The sequence below is a fragment of the Colossoma macropomum genome, unplaced genomic scaffold (assembly GCF_904425465.1).
Source record: "Colossoma macropomum unplaced genomic scaffold, Colossoma_macropomum, whole genome shotgun sequence".
In the NCBI taxonomy this organism is placed as follows: domain Eukaryota; kingdom Metazoa; phylum Chordata; class Actinopteri; order Characiformes; family Serrasalmidae; genus Colossoma; species Colossoma macropomum.
The window spans coordinates 24,924,035-24,943,827 of NW_023494803.1; the positions used below are offsets into that span (position 1 = coordinate 24,924,035).

General features: G+C 38.9%; 2 protein-coding genes across 2 annotated transcripts in view; one reads left to right on the top strand and one right to left on the bottom strand.

Moving 5' to 3' along the window:
* Positions 1-1,144: 1,144 nt before the first annotated feature.
* Positions 1,145-4,806, bottom strand: zdhhc22 (zinc finger DHHC-type palmitoyltransferase 22). The gene is made up of 3 exons (XM_036593477.1): positions 4,733-4,806; positions 3,075-3,642; positions 1,145-1,510 (listed from the first exon to the last, which is right to left on the bottom strand). The coding sequence occupies exons 2-3, from the start codon at positions 3,628-3,630 to the stop codon at positions 1,224-1,226; spliced, it is 843 nt and encodes a 280-aa protein (XP_036449370.1). The 5' UTR covers positions 3,631-3,642; positions 4,733-4,806; the 3' UTR covers positions 1,145-1,223.
* Positions 4,807-5,250: 444 nt separating this feature from the next.
* tmem63c (transmembrane protein 63C) overlaps positions 5,251-19,793 on the top strand; it is a 53,138-nt gene continuing 38,595 nt past the window's right edge. The window contains exon 1 of the mRNA XM_036593941.1: positions 5,251-5,471. The gene's annotated coding sequence lies outside the window, so the exon portion shown is untranslated. The remainder of the gene's footprint in view (positions 5,472-19,793) is intronic.

A 19,793-nucleotide genomic window follows, 5' to 3' on the forward strand; every position in this document is an offset into this window, starting at 1 on the left:
CATGTGATCGATGGAGTCTTAATCTGCAGGTGGGAATTAGCAATGACAACTTGAGAGGGAGGAGTAAAAATTCAACAAAAAACATAAGCAACTTCAGCCAATACAGAGGTTTATGGCTTTTGAGTAAGCTCAACTGTTTTGTAAAGCAATTTCAGCTTCTAAAGAGGCAGCACATTAACTGTATTTTTTTTCAGTAAGCTCAACTTAAACTGTATTGTTGACCTAATTGAGATGCAGTACTAAAATTTTGCGTTAGGAGAATGATTGACTGTTTCTTGCAGTGCTGAGTGCCATTGAATACCTTCGGGATGAGTTGGAACAGCATTTCTAACCCAGAACAAATCATCCATCACCAGTACCTGACCTCACTAATGCTCTTGTGGCTGAATGCAATCAAATTCTCACAGCAATGTTCCAACATCCTGTCTTCCTCAATGTGTAGAGACAGCTAATGCAGCAAAGAGGGGACAAACTCCCTACTAATACCTTTGATTTCAGTGGAAATTTTGGATAAGGAGATGTCTACAAACTTTTGGACATATAGCGCACTTCATATAACTGTAGTAGTCAAAATATGTTGTATAGGTTTCTGATGAAAGGGGTTCTGAATGTCTTGATAATACATTGTGATAACAAGGTTTGGGCCATTTTTACAATTGGGCCAATTATATTTCACTTTAGCTCTTATGAGTAAGTGCTGCTTCAAATGTGTGATGGTGGATTATAAGAACAGTTATGTTAAGAGGTGTTTGACTGTTGAGTGGCATGCTTTTCTAAGTTAGCTTTAAAAAGTATTTTAACCTTGTTAAATGCATTGTACATCTGGGGTGGCCTGGATGCACTGAACTAGACTAGCATCTTCAGCATAATTAGGCCTGTGATAAAGAACAGCCTCCTAATAGACTCTATTGTGCATTGAATGAGCAATATAATGGTTTTCTATTATCTGGCAGGCTAGTTGTGTAAGCAATGTGCTGTAACCTGCCCTTGAGTAGATGATGTAACAAATACTGTTCTATTTATTTGTGCCGTCCTCCAAAAAAAAACCTAAAAGACAGAGATCATGTCCCTGATCATAACTACAGCCTCATTCTAGGCATCTGATGTAATCACCATATATACAGCTTTAATACCATCATGTATATACTGATGGACAGATCATGTAGGAGGGCTGATGTAGTACACAATGTGTACTTCATCACAAAGGCTGTAATATTTCAAGGTCAGTCATGTTTGTGCTCATGGTATCTCTGCCAGTTTCCAGGGGTGATCTCCACCGTCAGTACAGGCAGAAAAAGACCCAGCACCCAGCGGGAACCAAACACATCACTCAAATTGGAACGCCACGTTCCTCGGCTCTCCACCAGCTGCCCTTTCTGCAGCTGGCACCAGGTTTGTCCACGGGCCACGAGCAAAACTTGCTGGCAGCAGAAACCAGCGCTGACCAACCCAATGCCCAGCCACACATAGAGCATAAGGACCAAGAAGAACTGAAGGCCTGAGATAGTACCTACACGAGAAGTGGGGAAAAAGAGAGAGAATATCTGTAAGCCATCCTCTTAACAATGAGTTACAGATTTTACATTTTGGAAAAGCTTTAGAATAAGGCTATTATTCCCACTGCCATTAGCTTCCTACATCATTCTTAAAGGAACTGTTTGGGGGAAAAAATCCAATTTGCACACTCTTTACTGCAAATGTTGTTGAACAGCCAAGGCATGTTTTTTGTCCAAAGTTTTTTCTTCTTTATTAAAGGTGCAGTGTGTAAGACTTAGGCAGAAACTATTAGCAGAAATGGAATATAGTATACAAAGCCATGTTTTCATTAGTGTATAATCACCTGTTACTATGATTCACTGTGTTTTCGTTAGCGTAGAAAGAGCCCTTCATTTCTATATACGGAGCAGGTCCTCTTTCAGCAGAGGCCGCCATGTTGCACCTCCATTTTCTACAGTAACCCAGAACAGACAAACCAAACACTGGCTCTGAAGCACATGCGTTAGGCTCCAGTCCCCGCAGGCCAAAACACTGCAGACTTCAGCACACTGCCTCATTAAACACACCTGATTCAACTGAATTCAGAGTGTTGAATGAGGGTAAAAGCTAATCTCCACAGCACAGTTTGATATGCCTGCTCTAGAGAGTGTCTCGCTTTTTTACACTGAAGCAGCAGCTTGAATTTGGTGGGGCTATAGCACCAGTTGAAAGACGTAGAAAGAAGAAGAATCAGTGGTTGCTGCCAGTGTTGGATAACCATTTTTGAGCTTGACAAATGGAGGATCATACTTATTATTTAGCGCAGTGGTCTCCAACCCTGGTCCTGGACCTTCCTTCAGCGTGTAGTTCCAAATTGTATCCAGCAATCCAGTACTACTAATACTTCTGGTCTAGCCAATCAGGGACTTGGAAAAAGGCTGATTAGCTGGAGTAGGTGTGACAAATTGTGGCTGGATCTAGGCTCTGCAGGAAGGTAGCTCTCTGGGACAGGGTTGGAGTCCACTGATTTAGTGCAACAAAAATATTATGGTCATGATGGTCCTGCAACATGTTTGGAAAAGGAGAGGTGAGGGAGGGATATACAGTTGGTTACAATCTGCAACCTCATCGCTAGATGGCACTAAATCTTACACACTGCACCTAATAGAGGCAAAGTCTATGTCACTCAAAAAGGGTGACATAGACTTCCATTGCTTTTCAGCTGACATAGACTTTTCTTACATGTATTACATGTATTTAGGGCTGACCTGCTAAGTATTTATTTTTTATGTAAATATAAATTTCTCTATTTACTATTTAAATGCTTCATCTCTTTTAAGCCTAAGTGGAAAAACTAAGTAAATTAGATTATTTTTGCCAAACCATCACTTTAATGTTCATCATTTAACAACTGTTGCTTTTTGTTTATATGTTGTTTGTTGTGAATGCTTGTAATGTAGATTTACTGTGACAGAAGGAGACAAATTTACAATATGGTTGGACAGTCATGGTGTATTCGACTGTATTCCATTCTACTGTAACCAAAGGTATTAAGGAAAAAGAAAGGAAAAATCACTTTCTGAGAAAGTGTAACCTACCAAGAAAGAAGTACCCAGTGGAGAGGGGCAGAAGTGTGAGGAACGTCAGTGGGTTTTCGAAGGAGATGGAATACTCCACTGTGAGATACGCCACCCCAAGCACCAGAGAGTACAGACAAGTACAGGAGGTGTATATGCTGAACATGATGAAGTAGCGCATGTTCCTGTTCCCAATGCAGTTTCCAGTGAAGAAACAGTGGTGGTCCCGTTTCATAATCACTTTCTTACACAGTTTGCAGAAGTGCCGGCCGTTGAGGAGGTAGTGCGCGTCCACTCTGTCCGGACAGTCCGGTGAACAGACTGGAATAATGTTCTCGTTGGCACTCTCTGCTGGGAACCATATAGTCATTGAGTAATTACCGAGAGCATTGACCATAAGGAAGAGGAAGATGGCTGTGGGGAGCAGCACGATGGGACTCAGCGTAACACCTGAGGCTTGGAAAATAGTTGGGATGAAGAGGAAGAAATGGAGAATGATGGTGACCACTGTAGCAATGTAGAAGTAGGCTGGTGCAATTGCATTGAGCATTCGCAGTTTGAGCATCCTGACCAGCATCCCTGTGGTTAGCTGAGAAAACAGGATATTGATTAATTAACAACACCTGTGCTGTGCTGAAGCTTTATCACAGTCTGTGAATAGTGGACTGAGGATGTTCACATCAAAGGGCCCATATCATGAAAAACAGAATTTCATTGCTTTTTTTTTAAAGGGTTTGATATAGTACGTAAACAGTGTTAAACATTCTCTTTATTCTTCAGTCCATACGATCCATATATGGAAAACAGGCCTAAGCTGAAAAAAAAACAGTTCATTCTGAATGCATTGTTTTTGTGATGTCACAAAAACCAGCACATTTACAAACATCTGCCTGTTCAGCCTAAAGCAGTTTAGCCCCACCCCTTTCGTACTGAAGTTAAAAGGGGTGTTTCAGCCTGCACTGTTTGTTGAATGTTTAATACAGGAGAGCCCATCATAACAGAGATTATTTACATATATCAGTCTTAAATCCACAGTCATAGAAACAGCCTGTTTAATTCTGAGATAAATAGAGGCTGGAAAATGAAATATGACTGTTTTTGGTGCATAAAAGCACACAAAAGTCATAAGAGGGCATCAGGGGGAAAAATAAAATATAGGAACGTATTAGGCTGTGGTCTTTTTTAATGCACTGGTCTCATTCATTTAAGAACAGGTTAATGATGTAGCTCAAGATAATCATGATTCAAGCTCCAAGCAAAATTGTGCTAGAATGAAATAACCAGAGACTCATATTCAAATAATGAATTTCTAAACATATTTTCTAAGATTTGTCACATTTAGATTCCCTCACGAACTCAAAATACATACAATGTACCATTACTATGCTATTATGGTTGTTATTACTATTAAATTCAGTCATTATTACGGCCTGAGAATACATCGCATGTCTGGCACGTATGAGAGCGTTTTGAGATAACAATAGCAAACCAAGCATGCACTGCCAATGTACCCAGACGACGCAAAAAGAATCAGAAAGCTCAGAAACCTCTAAATCTGCTGTACAGTCAACTAGCAGCGGCTTCTGCATGACAGATTATGTTTATACTGACGTTGCGTGTCCTTTTTAAGGAGGACCGTTTCTGTCTAATAGAATCTTAAGCTTTCGCGCGTGCGTTACCTGAGCCGGTTATATCCGATGAGCTGTTTTCATCCCTCACGCCCGTCACAAACAGGGAAACACCTCATTCCCCCCAAAAAAGAAAATTTGGCTACCTAGACGGGTTGTGCATCTATCATGCCATGTTTCCTTTGTCTATAGATCGTGTAGCACCTCCTGTTGGTGTGGTTACCCTTTCTGGAGGAAAATCTCAAGATTATGGAGGCAAAAAAGCAAGGGCAGATAACCACATCTGTGTGGATGTGTATTGCCTGTCTAAATTTCACCCAGACTTTATGTATGTGTAGGCATTTTCCATTATGAATTACAAGGTAGACGTGTTCGTCTGTTATTAAATGCTATTTATCATCAAGGGGGCGAACCGTAGGCTATTTACGTGCATGTGCTGCAATACACGTGCGATAACACCCTTCACCGACAGATGGCAGTGAATTTTAACAGCATCCCTAAGCGCTGTTTTCCACTGCCTCACATGTTCCCTTACATTTCGCCTCTTTCCGAAGCATGTAAACGGTGTACATGCCAGCATTAGCGCATTCCCAAGGCACAGAGGGCTAATTGTGGCAACTCCACAAATCACAAGAATAAAACACCGACACTGTCCCTGAGAATGTGAAACCGGTGTGACTTTGCAGACGGTCCCTAAGCAGATGGGCGCTCCCCTTGTTTCTTGGCGCTGATGCAGACAGCCAGAAGCATCTAGCTGGACGTAGCCTACACTACAGAAGGTACTGAAAAGGTGAGCCATGCTGTTGTCTAAACTGCCCTGTAATACATGTGGAGCCTAACCAGGTTATGTTTCTGTTCCGTTTGACGCGGCCCAAAATGCTACATGCTCGTTTAGGTGAAGTTGAAGGGTTTTTAAAAGTGGGCGTATTGGTTTGGCAGTTGTGTTGTGATAGCTACTGCAGCAGTGAGCGTTCATGGATAAGTGAGGAAAACGCAGACTGGGATATCGTCCCTCTGCCTAGAAATGTGTGCAGGAATGCTCTAAATGGCATGATTTTGTGTTCACTTGTTTATTTACAACCATTTAATGGATCCAGGTCTTGGCTGGCAACTCTCTCTGACTGTTTTATTATCAGGGTAGCCCGTGCAGTGATGAGCTTTATGTGGTCCCTCACTGTTACATGTTCAGACTGAGGTCTTGCTAACGGTTTTAACTGTTTTTCTGCGTCGGCTGTGAAAAGTTGACTGTCCCCAGAGAGAGTGTGATTGGTCAGCTGAGACCTCACCAGTGCAAAATGGGTGAAATGTTGGGTGGCACAGTTCCAGTGGATTTGTATGTTCCATTGATGAAGAGCCTCATTGGCCTACATACAGCTTCTCTGAGATAGACATTGGTCAAGAAGGCTGCTGTGCAAACATTACAAGCAGATGTATTGAAAACCACCCTCAGGACAACAGAATCTTCTGGCATATAACCCCCTCCCCCAACTTTCCTCATAAATCTTGTCTGGTCAGCATTCAGAGGTTCTGTTTTTAAATCTAAGAGTTAGAGGGTAAGTTTGGACGGTATCACAAACTTAATATTACTCAGTAATACTTAATCATTTATAATGACAACTGTATTTTGCGTTTGGTTAAAAAGTACAATGTTGCCAGACTGGTGTGTTGGCATCTTGCGTCTGGATGAGCTCCATTTTACACTCTACTGAAGAGTAGATCTCATTTCTACTCTCAGCAGTCTTTGCCAGTCTGAAAATCTATGTTATAACCTTTTCCAGTGGAGTTCAAAGCATGTGTGTGTTCAAAGCATTGTGTTAAATAGGTGTTCTGTTTGTATAGCCTAAAATAATAAGTGCAATTCTACTGTGTACATTTTTATAGATCATACTAATCTAACTATAGGGGTGGTTAAAGGGCCCATATCCTACATTTACATCTTGCATTTCATTTTTCTCCATGAGGTCCACGTATAATATCAGTGTTGTTTCATGTACCAAAAAAATAGACCATTTTTCAACCTTTTTTTTTATCACTTAAAATTTAACAGGCTGTTTTTGTTTTTGCATCTTTAAGACTGATTTATTTAAATGAGCTCTGTCCTGATTGGTAGCCCTGTATTGTACCAAATTTAAAAAGCTGAAACACTCATAACGAAACTTCACTTATAACTTCGGCATGAATGGGTGGGGCTATATATATTGTTAGATTTAAATGTTCTGGTTTTTGTGATATCACAGAAACAGTGAATTCAAAATGGTCTGTTTTTACAGCTTAGGTTCTATTTGCAGACTGTATAGGCCTGGGAGTGAAATTTAAGCGATGTTTATGTTCTACTTCAAATTCTTTTATTTAAAAAGTTCAATTTTGCATGATATGGGGCCTTTAAATAAAGGGAAATCCATGATAACAAAATCACATGGCATGTGAAAGAGAACAAAAGAACAATAATTTGTGTAAAATCTGCATTTATTTATATCATTGTGATATCCCAAAATAGCGATCATCATCATCGTCCCAATACTATCTAAGGGAAAAAATGGCTTTATTTTGCTTCAGACAGGCATGAAGTATTTGTAAGAAGCCTGGATATGGAGACATTAATCCTCATGCTCATGGCCTGAAAGTAAAGCATAATAGCTTCTTAACCAATTACACCCTTCCTGCACTGCAAGAAGTTGAAATGTTACAGAAAGCTTCTGTGACATTAGTGCTTTTTAAACACAAGCCTCGTGAACTGTCAAATGCCAGAGCTGCAATTTGGTTTGGACCTCAGTGAAAACTATGAATGCGTGGCATTTGCAGTTTTTATCCTTTGACAGAACCTATCCAATAGATAAACACACTCTTTGTCATTTAGGCATAAGGGGCAATTTCTCTAACCAAAAAAAAACTGATTTCACTTACCCTATATAGATAATGCATGCATAGTTTATGCTGGGTTGACATTTACTACCATGCCTAATCAACAAGGTGTCTATAAAGGCTTAAATATTGCTTAAAATGTCATTGCACTTCTGTCTGAATGCTCATGGTTGCTCATAATTGGGCCATCATGAATAAAGCATTAGAATGCACACCTGCCATGCTCTGATGTCTTTAGCTCTTCACCTCAGCATCACTGCTTTTCTCATTAACATTGGACAAATGTTAGCAGGACCTTGCATCTATTTTCGCTGTCCCAGATGTTTCTTAAGGACACAGACAAAGCCTGGCTTTGATTTGGACCAACATGGTCACCAGTTTACTTTTGCATTTTCTTATGAATGTGGAGTTCTGTGAGATAAGTCGAAAAGAGTGTTCTTTTGATCGTTTAGTCTTCCAGATTGGAGATGTCATAGCACAACATTCAGACATTTCTCTTTCTCTCGTTTTAGGACAGGTGCACTTTTCATGTAATCTGTATATCTCTGTACTCTGTATCTGTATACTGGTGTATATATATATATTCATCATTTAAGGATAAACAACAAGACTGTGATGGCCATTTTATTACCATATCCTAGCAACAAGACTATAATAAATATGTAGTTTCTCCTTTTTTAACCCTTGCTAATATTAGAGGATCAAATTATTGTTCTCACAATTGGTGTATTGTGCTGAGCGCACAACAGTGAGCAATAGATAGAGAGAGATAGAGACACAGGCTTGATTGATATTTTCTTGCGGAAGTGCTAAGACGTTCCTGTTACTGGTGGAGGAGGTTTCAGAATGGCCAACTGGGGGCTCATGAGTTCTGATGGGTGAGTCATGTGTCATGGTTCAGGATTTATTGAAATACTTATTTACTTGCTGTATCATAGTGTTGTAATAGATTGCGTAAATCTCTGCTACTCCTCCGGGAGAGACACCAATAACCACTTTTGCAGTAGCTGCAGCTGCTGATATATATTGGCTTTGATTAGAAATAAATGTAGATGTCAAATAGAGGTTAAACGTATGCAGTGGTTGGTTAGATTTGAAGACAATTACAAACTAAATCTTTGTGTATTCTGACAACATGACTTTAAAAGGAATTATTCATCAAAATATTATATTGATAAAGTTTTTCCCTTATCTTAAATGTAGCCAGTCTGCCAAGACATGTTTGGTGTCCAGTGTTTGCTTTTGAAGTTGAAGTTTGCTTCTGTAGTTTTGCAGTTCAGCTACAAGGCTAAAAGAAGTCTGAGTCATTCTGTAAAGAGACAGCCATTTAAATCCACCTTCAGTGCTTTGTGTAAGATACAAATATCTGACAATGAGTGTTTTTCAAGCTTAAATATACAGTTATATGCAAATGTTTGAACAGTTTATGCTGTGGGAAAATTACTTTTTCTTGTTTTTCTAAGTGAACATAAGTTAAAACATCCTGTACAGGGAACAAACTTAAATATGACATTCTCTGCAATTTTTTATTCACTGTTTCTATTTGTTTTGCGTTTATCTTATTAGTGTATATATAAACACACTACAAAATATGCCATCATTTTTGCACAGGCCACATTTTTTTATTCCCCCCCCCCAATATGCTAAAATCAGTAATAAACAGCAATTGTGCATTAAAATGTGCCGTAGTGTGTTCTATGTAGAGGATATGTGTTCTATGTAGAGGATATGTGGTTGATATAGTCGTTGATATAGTGTGGTGGTTAATACCTCTGCCTTCTTTGCTGTGGACTGGGGTTCAGTCCCCCACCTGGGTAAGCACCCTGCACTATACCTATAAGTGTCCATGGGCAAGACTCCTAACACTACCTTTGCCTACCTGTGTAAAAATGATCAAATTGTAAGTCGCTCTGGATAAGAGCGTCTGCCATGTAAATATGTACTTATTTTCACTTAGAACATCAACAAAACATGTAATTTGTAAGTATGTAGTTTGCATACTACTGTATTAATTGAAAGATCATCATTAACGTAGTATTTAATTTTTTACTGCAAGAATTTTTGTTTTTTTAAGTATGTAAATTCTTACATACCTGTATAGACAAAAAAATATAATAGCTTATCTGTGAGTTTTGTCACCCTAAAACTTACTTAGCCACAAAAACAATATTCTGCCGCATTTAATTACGTAATATAGAGTAAGTGATGTCATTCAAACCGTCAGAATGACTGTGTTTAAAGCTGGTAAGTTTTGACTTTTACTTTTAAATTGACGTCTTGTTGTTTTCTCCATTCTTAGCAGGGTCCGTCAAGTGGAACATTTCCACCCTTCACACAAAATATATAGAGAATTTTTTTTATTCCTTTTTTTTTATTATTATTCATCCAAATCTTATGTCACTTGGAAAACTGACACTAGAAGGTCAAACACTGATAAAACGTTGTTCAGAGTGTTGATCAGTTTAGCCTTAAATATTCCATCACATTTTCAGTCATCATAACTTGTATATAATGGAGTTATAAAAACAAGAACGCAGTTGTTTAGACACATTCAGGCTGGTGCCATTACACATTTAGAGGGTGGCGGTGAGTAATGTTTGTTTATTTGAGCTCGAGCTATGCCTCACTTGGGAGCTACTAATCTTCAACAGCTATTAAGCAAAATAGCTAATCAATTTAAACAGTTCAGGTTTGTACTTTAATAGTTATATACAATAAACAAAAAAGACAAATGTGTTAATCACATTTTTTTAAAATAGGAATTAATCGTCTACTAAAATGTTTATGATCGTGACAGGCCTAGGCAAGAGGAAACTGTAAATTTGATGTTTTAGTGAACCATTTCGTTAAGGCGTATCTCTGCCATTCTCCTACTTTGTTAGGTGTTAATAGGGTCCCAAACGTTGGAACAACACTGTTTTTATCAGCTGCATATGTTTTGGAGCCTTTTAGGAATTTATGAACATAGTGGTGCCACACTTAAAGCCTTGAAATACATTTCTGAGAGCATCAACAAACAGTCCAAGGCGAAAATGTTGTGTATTTGGCATCTCTGTGCAACAGATGCATGAATATTTGATGGTGCTCTTGGCTGAGATTGAAACGTGATACATCCCTCTGCAGTAGACCCGCAACTAGTCATGATTTCTCAGCCCAGAAGCTGTGGGTGAGGGTAGCAGGGCTGAGGTGGTCTGAACACTGAACCCACTCAGTGGATTGAGAGCGCTCACTAGATTCAGCTGGGACTCTCGTCTCCCACAGAGTTGCCCCTGCACAGCAACCCTCATTTAGAACTGTCTTAACAGCTGGCAGCTGCACTCTTTCCATTCTGTCACTGTTATAACAAAACTTCATATCTCAGAAAGGGGATCTTTATAGGCAGGGGTGCAAATTTAGTGTGAGGGGACCAAAGTCAGCAGGAGTTCCAGCATGAATAAAGAGCAGAAACAAGTGCAGTTACAGTTATCACATTATCATGTATCTAATGGCTTGTAAATGGATATAAAAAACAAACAAACAAATGTTACTAACAGGAATAATGTAATGTGTTTTCTAGGGGTGGGAATCTTTAGGCACCTCACGATTCGATTCGATTGCGATTCTGAGGGCTGCGATGCGATTATAAAACGATTATCGATGCATCTCCATGCATCTTTTTTCTCTATGCAGGATTTCTGTCTTCCTACTGTCTGAGGGCTTGGTAGTTTTAAAGCAAAGTATTTGTAATGATCCATAATGTAAATGCATTATGGACTGGACGCTGAATCTCGGCTCCAAAGTGTGCAGCATAGCGCGAAAGCCCTGGTTCTCAACGACTGAGAACAGACAGGAGACAGCAGGTCACATAGCACCGAGGTCGCCAGTAGCGAACGAAAAAACTGGAGGACTTATTCGCATTTATAAGCCGCGCGGTTGGTTAAATCTGCTGAGAGACTGTCTTTCTCTAAAAAGTTGCGAAATGAACTCGCTTCTCTTTCGAATTTTCCCGTTCCACCTTAAATGGTGCAGCAGTTACATTCGGCGCCTAAGGCAGAATTTAAGGTGAAACGGGAAAATTAGAACGAGAAGCTGGCGAATGAGAAGCGACTTCAACCTCGTAAAACAGCCGCATGCTGAGACATTTTACAAGAAACTCTTCTAGTTTTGAAGAAAAGTTTTCTGGCGGAGATGGGAGGAAAGCGGCTGTAGGCGAAGCTTAAAGCAGAGCGAAGTAAATCTGCGCTCTCGTTTATATTTTTAGCCCATACTACGACATTTACACATACTGGACATTAAATGTTGCGGCTCCCAAGGTGGTTTGACTTTGTTGAAAGGCAAAATGTCTCTTCTTAACATTTGTGTTGTGACTCCTGATCTAACCTGGCTTTAATGCACAGTGTGCCGGTCGGATTTCTCACTCGTCCACTTGTGTTTTTGTTATGTGTCGCCACAGACTGTCCGGGCGCTGCACTTCTGCACTTCCAGTTTTGCGTTCCGCCAACATTACGTTATAAATTAAATATTTAGAAAATCGATTTTTGACATTTGTGAATCGATTCAGAATCGTTCACGTCCGCATCGCGATGCATCTAAGAATTAAGTTTTTCCCGCACCCCTAGTGTTTTCTGATCCATGTTCAGTGTCAGTTTTTGCCCTTCACAGTGGCAGTTTTTCTATTGTTTGTGTCTGAAATACATTGAAATAATTTCTTTGTCTGATCTCCATGCTGTGATAAATATTTTTGAAAACTGTTTAATGATGCTAAATGTAACTGTAACTAAGAGAAATGTTTTATAAATGCAGTAAGTCAGCAAATTATTATAGTAAATATAAACTACTAGTATAGTAGTGTTGCACACGTTTTTTTTTATAAAGGCAGGCAGGTCACTGCTTCATTTCTCAGTTCTGTTGCATTTAGTGCAAAAAAATTACAAATTTGATGAACTTCATAACTGCAGGTCACAGCAATTCTTAAATTCATGATGTTCATGACACACAAAAGACAGTAATCTGTAAAATGATGGTTCTTCAAGGGTTCTTTAGTAAAGAAAATGGTTCTACATAGAACCATGAACGCTTAAAGAACCCTTTGCATGATCAAAGCGTTTTTCAGATTGATGGACAATGTGCTGTAAATGTTTCTGTATAGAACCTTTTTGAAAAGGGTTTTATATAGCACCAAAAAGGGTTCTTCTATTGTTACAATGTCAGGCTTGGACAGAACAGGGGTCGGCAACAGGCAGCTCTTTTACTGATCGTTTTGACAGTTTTAACGATGAATGGTCTTAAATGCTGGAGTTAATGTATAACTGCCAATTCACCAACCTTTAACACTGAAGATCAGCACACTGCTGTTCACCATAGCAACGCAGATAACAGTCTCACCTGTCTAGTAGCTACTAGTAGCTTCCTGTTCCACCTTAAAAAGCCGTTAGCTACATTCTGGTGCCTCAGGCACCATTTAAGGTGGAACGGGAAATTTGAACAAGAAGCTGGTGAATGGGAAGCTCTCAAGTGAACGTTGAGAGACATTTACAAGAAACTATTCTACTTTGGCGGGAAAGTTTCCTGCCAGAGATGCAAGAAAAGTGGCTACAGCTAAGCTAGAGCTTAATGCAGAGCAAAGTAAATCTGCGTTTTCATTTATATTGTATTTTCTGGCATGTATTAGTACATTAGCACATACTGAGACATATTTACAGCCAAGATGGTAAAATGGACATAAAATTTTGTGGCTCCCAGACTGGATTGATTTTTGTTGAAAGGACAAAAGGACTCTTCTTAACATTTGGGTTGTCAACCCCTGCAATAGAACCCTTTTTGGTACTATGTAGAACGTTTTTCAAAAAGGCTTTATATAGAACCATCTACAGAACATTCTCCATCAATCTGAAGAACACTTTCGTGATGCAAAGAACCTTTAATCATGCAAAGGGTTCAAGTGTTCATGATTCTATTTAGAACTATTTTCTTTACTAAAGAACCCTTGAAGAACCATCATTTTTAAGTATTACACTCTTTGCAAAAAGGGCTTTGTACAGTAGTGAAAAAGGTGGAAGGGTTCCTTACAGAACCATAAACAACTCTTTTTCCAATAAAGAGAAAAACTATTTAACCATTCTTTGAGTGTTCATGGTTCTATATAGAACCGTTGCCTTTACCAAAAAACCCATTTTTAAGAGTGAGACAGTAGTGCTAAACAGGTTTCAAACCTTTTGAGCCATGGCCCTTTAAAAATGTACTGGAATCCCCCTGGAATCAGATGCCTACCTGTAATAAACAAAGTGACACAACAATTATCTGTTCAGCTTTAATTTGAGTTTTGTTGTGAATGTTAAAAAACAGCTGTTTCACAATAGCATTATTGCCTTTATGTCTGTGCTTTATAAGATGAATAAACCCACTAATAGGCAGAATTCTGTTCTCATATGAGGTGATTTGAGTGGCAGACCTTTTTTAACAGACCAGTGCTGCAGCTGTGGACATTTTGTTTGTAGATAGATAGTGATTATGTAATGCTCATAGAAGTAATAGGTAGTGGAGTTGACAGTTAGGCTAACTGCTGCACACAGGATTGCCACCCTCCAGGATTTCCCAGGTTTTGTGGTTTTATGTCCAGAAAAAAATGAATTCCATTCTTAAGCACATAATGTTCAGGAATCCATGCATTTCCATATGTTAGTATCTTATATCAAGTTTAAACTGCTTCTTTTTATCCAGTCAAAACATTTGTATGCAAAGAATGAGTTTGATTAGTTCAGATTACCCTCAAAATAGGGACAGTTGCTGGGGAACAGTGCTCTGTTGGTGGGATGTTTGGGCAATAGGCAGCACTGCTGAAAGATTAAGTTCTGTAGCTGAACTGACATCCATCTATCTTAGATTGCATTGTGAGCACAACTACCTGTTTGCTGAACTTAGTAAAAACAGTCAGGCCACTGATGGAGTATCCAGGAATTTAACAGGGCTGAGGAGGCACCCCTAGCTGCACACAGCCACAGACTGTTTGTGCTACAGCTCAGCATGCACACGGCGTGTCTTCATTCATACAGCCACTCTGTTTCAGCATACAGTGACAATGCAATATCATTGGTGTGAGAGACTTCCTGGAAAAGTCATCTCTAAATGTCATCAGTAATATAGGTTACGTACGTTTTGTGGCAGTCATCCCAAGACGCCCCAAATTTTTCATTATTTCAAATAAATGTTCTTCACTATATGTTAAAGGGGAACTTCACCAGTTTTTAAAAATTCCAAATAATTAAATGGTTGAGATGTAAACAAAGTCATTCAGAGTGGTTTAATATGAAATGCTCTGTTCTGGAGAAACTTGCTGAGTCAGATTTGCTCACAGTGGTGGTGATAGGAACCAGGCGTCTGAAGTGTTTAACGCCTCTGAAAGCTCCCTCACAGAAAGATATTATATGAAATGGTTACATATATGCTGCCTGATGTCGGATACATTTTTTATGATAGTTTTGTGATTAAGGTTTGGCTGAAATTTTTTTAATTTATAATTTTAATTTATTTATTTTAATCAATTAATGGTGGAGGGGTACAGGCAGGGTGTTGTAAGGCAAAGTAGTCTAACAATGAAACTTGCTTTTTTTTTTTTCTATCACCAGCATTGCAAATAAAAACTCAGAACACACATGCACGTTCGCTAGTGGTTTTGGATAGTAAATAAAATAGCTATATTTGTGTAGTAGACTTTGCAACCACTGGTTCCTATCACCACCACTGTAAGGAGCTCAGAGTCTGTAAGTTTCTCTGCAGTAAACCACTTCACATCAAACTCATGCAAAGCTCTCATGATGGCTTCGTCTTTAGTAAACATGGGCTTCTTGCATTCACACCCAGACAGAAACTGCACACAGGCTCCGTCTTGCACTAAAGCTTTGACCTCCCTGTCAGAATGACAAGTTCATAGAGGGAAAAACATAGGGCCACATGAGTGACAGATTGGTAGCTTTTGGCAACATACTGTACAGTTGTGTTATTGTCAAGTCAGCCATTCAGAGAACCCATAGGCAGTGAGCAATTCATTAGTGTGATGCATCTGTACATGTATGCCTGTGTGTTTTTCTGTGTGTCTGTGTGTGTTTATTATGCCTTTAAGCCAGACGTAGATGACATATTTAGTTTAGCATAACTTGCTGTGTTTTAGTCAGGAATAAGAATCCTTATTCAGAGGCCTCAGTGCAACAGTTCAGCACTTTATATAAGAAAGATACAGACTGTACTTTGTGCGCTCCAGTTTATTGAATCCTTCTGCAAGTCACAGAATAACTTCCTTTATCTGCAATTTTTCAAGATTTCTGCATAATTCATTGTTACCACACAAGGTGGATTGATGTGAAATGGATCATTGTAGAGAAACTTGATGACTCATATTTCATTACAGTGGTGGTGATAGGAACCAGGAGTTGTGATGTCTATGATGTTTTATTTACTGTCCAAAACAACCAGTGAACCTGCATGCATTTTGTTTTTATATGTAATGTTGATAATATTAAAGTAGTGATAAATCTGAAAAAAAGGGATTTTTTTCAGTACTATTTTCTCAATAACACCCTGCATGTACCTCTCTGCCATTCATGTATTAAAAAAAAAGAAAAACCTTTTTTGCCAAAACCCTTATTGGAAAGCTGACTCATAACAACGTTTCAGGCGACTATTTCATGTCATGGCATCACACACTGGTTCCTATCACCACCACTGTGCAGAATTCTGACATTCTCTGAAATGGTGCATTTCACATCAAAACACTCTGAAAGATTTTGTTTACATCTTAATGATTTAATTCTGCAGACATTTTGAAAAATCAGTGGAATTCCCCATTAAAATAAGTGGGTGATGTATTTGCCGGTTCTTATATTTATTCATTTGCAGATGATTGTAATTATTGGTTTATTTAAAAAATATTGATTTACCTTTTATTTACTTTGCAATATGGCTGGGCGATAAAATGTTAACGTTAATTGTTGCGATATAACTTTCCTCAATAGAAATATAAGAAATGTTTGATAAATGTTCGATATAATAGAGCATTCTCACACTTCCATGTTCTAGCGACAGCCCTCGTGTGGTCCTCTGAGTTTTTCAACATGTTTGGGGGGGGTTAAGGAGTGAAATGAGTCGCATCCTAACAAGCTTTAGCAGCATTAAATCATGTCTGCTCCTCCCAACTACAGCACTGTTACAGCACTTGAACAGTCACATTTTAGTATTAGTGCATTCCTAAGCAACAAAAGTGAAAGAAAGAAGTGAGTTCATGTGAGTTACAGCCCTGATTTAAATGAAAGTAAACTGGGGATGCTGTATGTGTGGCATTGGAGAGCAGAAGAACGTTAGCTTTCCAGGCTAGCTGTTTTTAGCATCTGGCTAACTTGAAGCAGCGCTCCGTCACTTACACAACACGGCGAATTGATGATACTGCAGATCAAACAAGCCAAAAAAGCACAGATTTCAGTTTAAACGTACATAAAAGGAGTTTGCCTGGTGCGAGAGATTCACACTGCAGCTAATTCTTTTACACAGCGAGCGCCAGATACATTGCAGTTCTTCCACCCCTCAAAACTACTATGATAGAATAGAGAAATCCAGTCGTCTGCTAGCTGGTGTTTGAATACTATGATATACTCTGACATGGATGTGGTAGGAGTGATGCAGCAAGGCGGTGTGATCCATCACTGATAAACTGAGCCAGCTAATGTTTGCTGTTCGTACTAAGCCAACTAAACAGTCTAGCACTTGTAATCAGATAGCCTAGCACTCGTCACCAGGCAGCTAAAAACAATCTGTTTTCTTTCTTAAATTATGACTATTACAAAAATTGCGGCCGTGCTTTTCCAGCTGTTAAAAGCAGCTAACCAGAAACTTTCTATTGCTATCCCATGACAGATTTGTGAAATGTTCCACTGTTTGAGTGTTTGTCATGTTTTGACCATAAAGCATAGTTAAAAACAGCAGTTAACCACTCAGGAGCAAAGATCAGCCTTCAAACATGCAAGAAATAATAATTTGACATTTATCATGACATACATCAACATCGACTGATATAAAGTTTTTTATCGTGATAATGTTTTGGCCATATCGCCCAGCTCTACTTTGCAACTTTATATCCATCATCCGTCAGTTTTTATTTCAAAGTCCATTTTATGTTCCACAGTATATCATCGTTGTTGCCACCTTGTATCTCTATTTGTTATTTTGTACTTTTTTCAATTTGAATTCTTCAGTTGCCTGTTACATTGTGTTAATATTTTATGATAAACAGACCTCCAGAATGTATAGAGTTAGAAAAATCTGGTTACATTAAGTTCAGTTGAATGGTAAGAATGTTTTTTTTCCCTCTCCTTCAAAGTTATTGATTTGGATATACAAGGTTTTATTTATACAATTTAGTATTCTAAGTGTAGTACTCAAACATACTCAGTAGTAGTTGAAATTATTTATTATATCTGTTTTATATCTAAATTTGCCCAGGTTTCACAGTACCTGGTTTATTGGAGAGTGCTGAAAATGCATAACTTGATAATTCCATTGAAAAATTGTGCTAGTATTTTCAAAATAAATTAACTTTGTCCTCTGAAATGTTTTTATAAATTGCAACATGCACAGAAGCTGCAAATGTATAGCCATACATCCTGACTGCTTCCTGGTGTTGAAACATGTCTTTTGGTAGTGTGATCGCTTTGATCACTGCTGACAGCCCAGTTGTCGAGGCAGCAGGCTGTTCTTACATGCCGTCACATCCAGTCAGGCTTAATTGGGATCATCTCAGACTGTTAGCGTTTGTTTCAGATTTTCAAGGATCTTTTTTAGAGTGACTATAGAGAATATTGTGTGCAGGAAGTTTATGTTGTGATGAGCCACAGCGCTGTGTCACTGCAGAAAGCGTGGGCTTCGTTTTTGGCCTGAAAAACTATCAGTTTGGATTTTCATCCCATTGTACGCCTGCCACCGTTAACATTGTTATGCAATGTCAGCTTTGATAATCTTGTGCTTATCTCATCAAGTTTCATCTCAGAAAGGGTTTTCTCATCATCTGCCATTTACAATGAGCCAAATTGTCACTAACACTAACACTTGGGCCTAACAGAGGGTTCTGAAAGTGCTCATTCTTCTCAGTTAGAACCTTCTAGAACCCAGAGAAATGCCAGTCATGCATGTAAAGACTTGGAGAGATTGCTTTCATGTTGGCAGGACCCAATTTTTTTTGCTAAATCCCACTTTTCAGCCATAGCAGCACACATTTCAAAGGAAGCACCACATTTATAGGGTGTATTGGGAAATGTTTGAAGATTTACTGCTGAGGGTTTTTTTTTCCCATCGTAATCATTCAAAGTCAATTGACTGGCTCAAGCACTAAATCCTCAGCCAGCCATAAGATATCTCTTTTCATTTAGGAAATTGTCTACTGTATAACCCTTCTCCAGGATGGGATAAGAATGTTAAAAATGTAGGGACTCATTTTTATTCAAAAGCTTTGTGGCTTTGAGGCGAGAAACAAGTGCAACCCACTTTTTTTGCAGTCAAAACAAGCAACCTCACAAGACGACACTGAACAAACATGAACCAGGAGAATAAGGGAGCATGCTGAAGCGGCACTCATCTCCTCCGTGCAGCGATCAAGCAGAAGGAGAACACTCAACCTGATACTGTTTTATTCATGGTCATTTTTAGCTTCTTCTACAGAGGCTTGAGTACTCATTTATCTTTAGCTGACTGATTATTTGACAAGCTTTGTCTGTTTAGTCGATTAGTGATCACACTGTTATTTATGGCTCTTTTTTCTGCTGTATCAGGATTTTTTTTACCCTTTTCCTCTGTTCTCCTTCAGAATCATCTGCTTGCCCAAGCAAATAATGAATCTTCAGCTGATAAAAGACACTATTGTGAAAAAGATCTTCTGTGGTGGAGGATGTTGTGGTTATAACAGAATAATCAATATTGATCTCGAGCAATGCAGCTGACCAAACCTTTAATGCTGCGCATTAATGCCTTCACACTGAGTGCTGGTGTATCCACTGGTTGTTAATCACATGTCTGGGTTTCCTTGCTGCCTTTAGATAGAGTTTTAAGTTTATTCTTCAGGGAATGAACTCTACGAATAATTTTGGAGATTTGGGGTGGTGAAGTTGTTCAGTGGGTGTGCCGGTGAAGGTTGCCCTGTCTGAAGTTATCAAAGCACCAAACATCCCAGCCCTGGTCCTAGAGTACCCCTGTCTTGCATGTTTGTTTTTTCTGCCCTAACACAACCACTTTC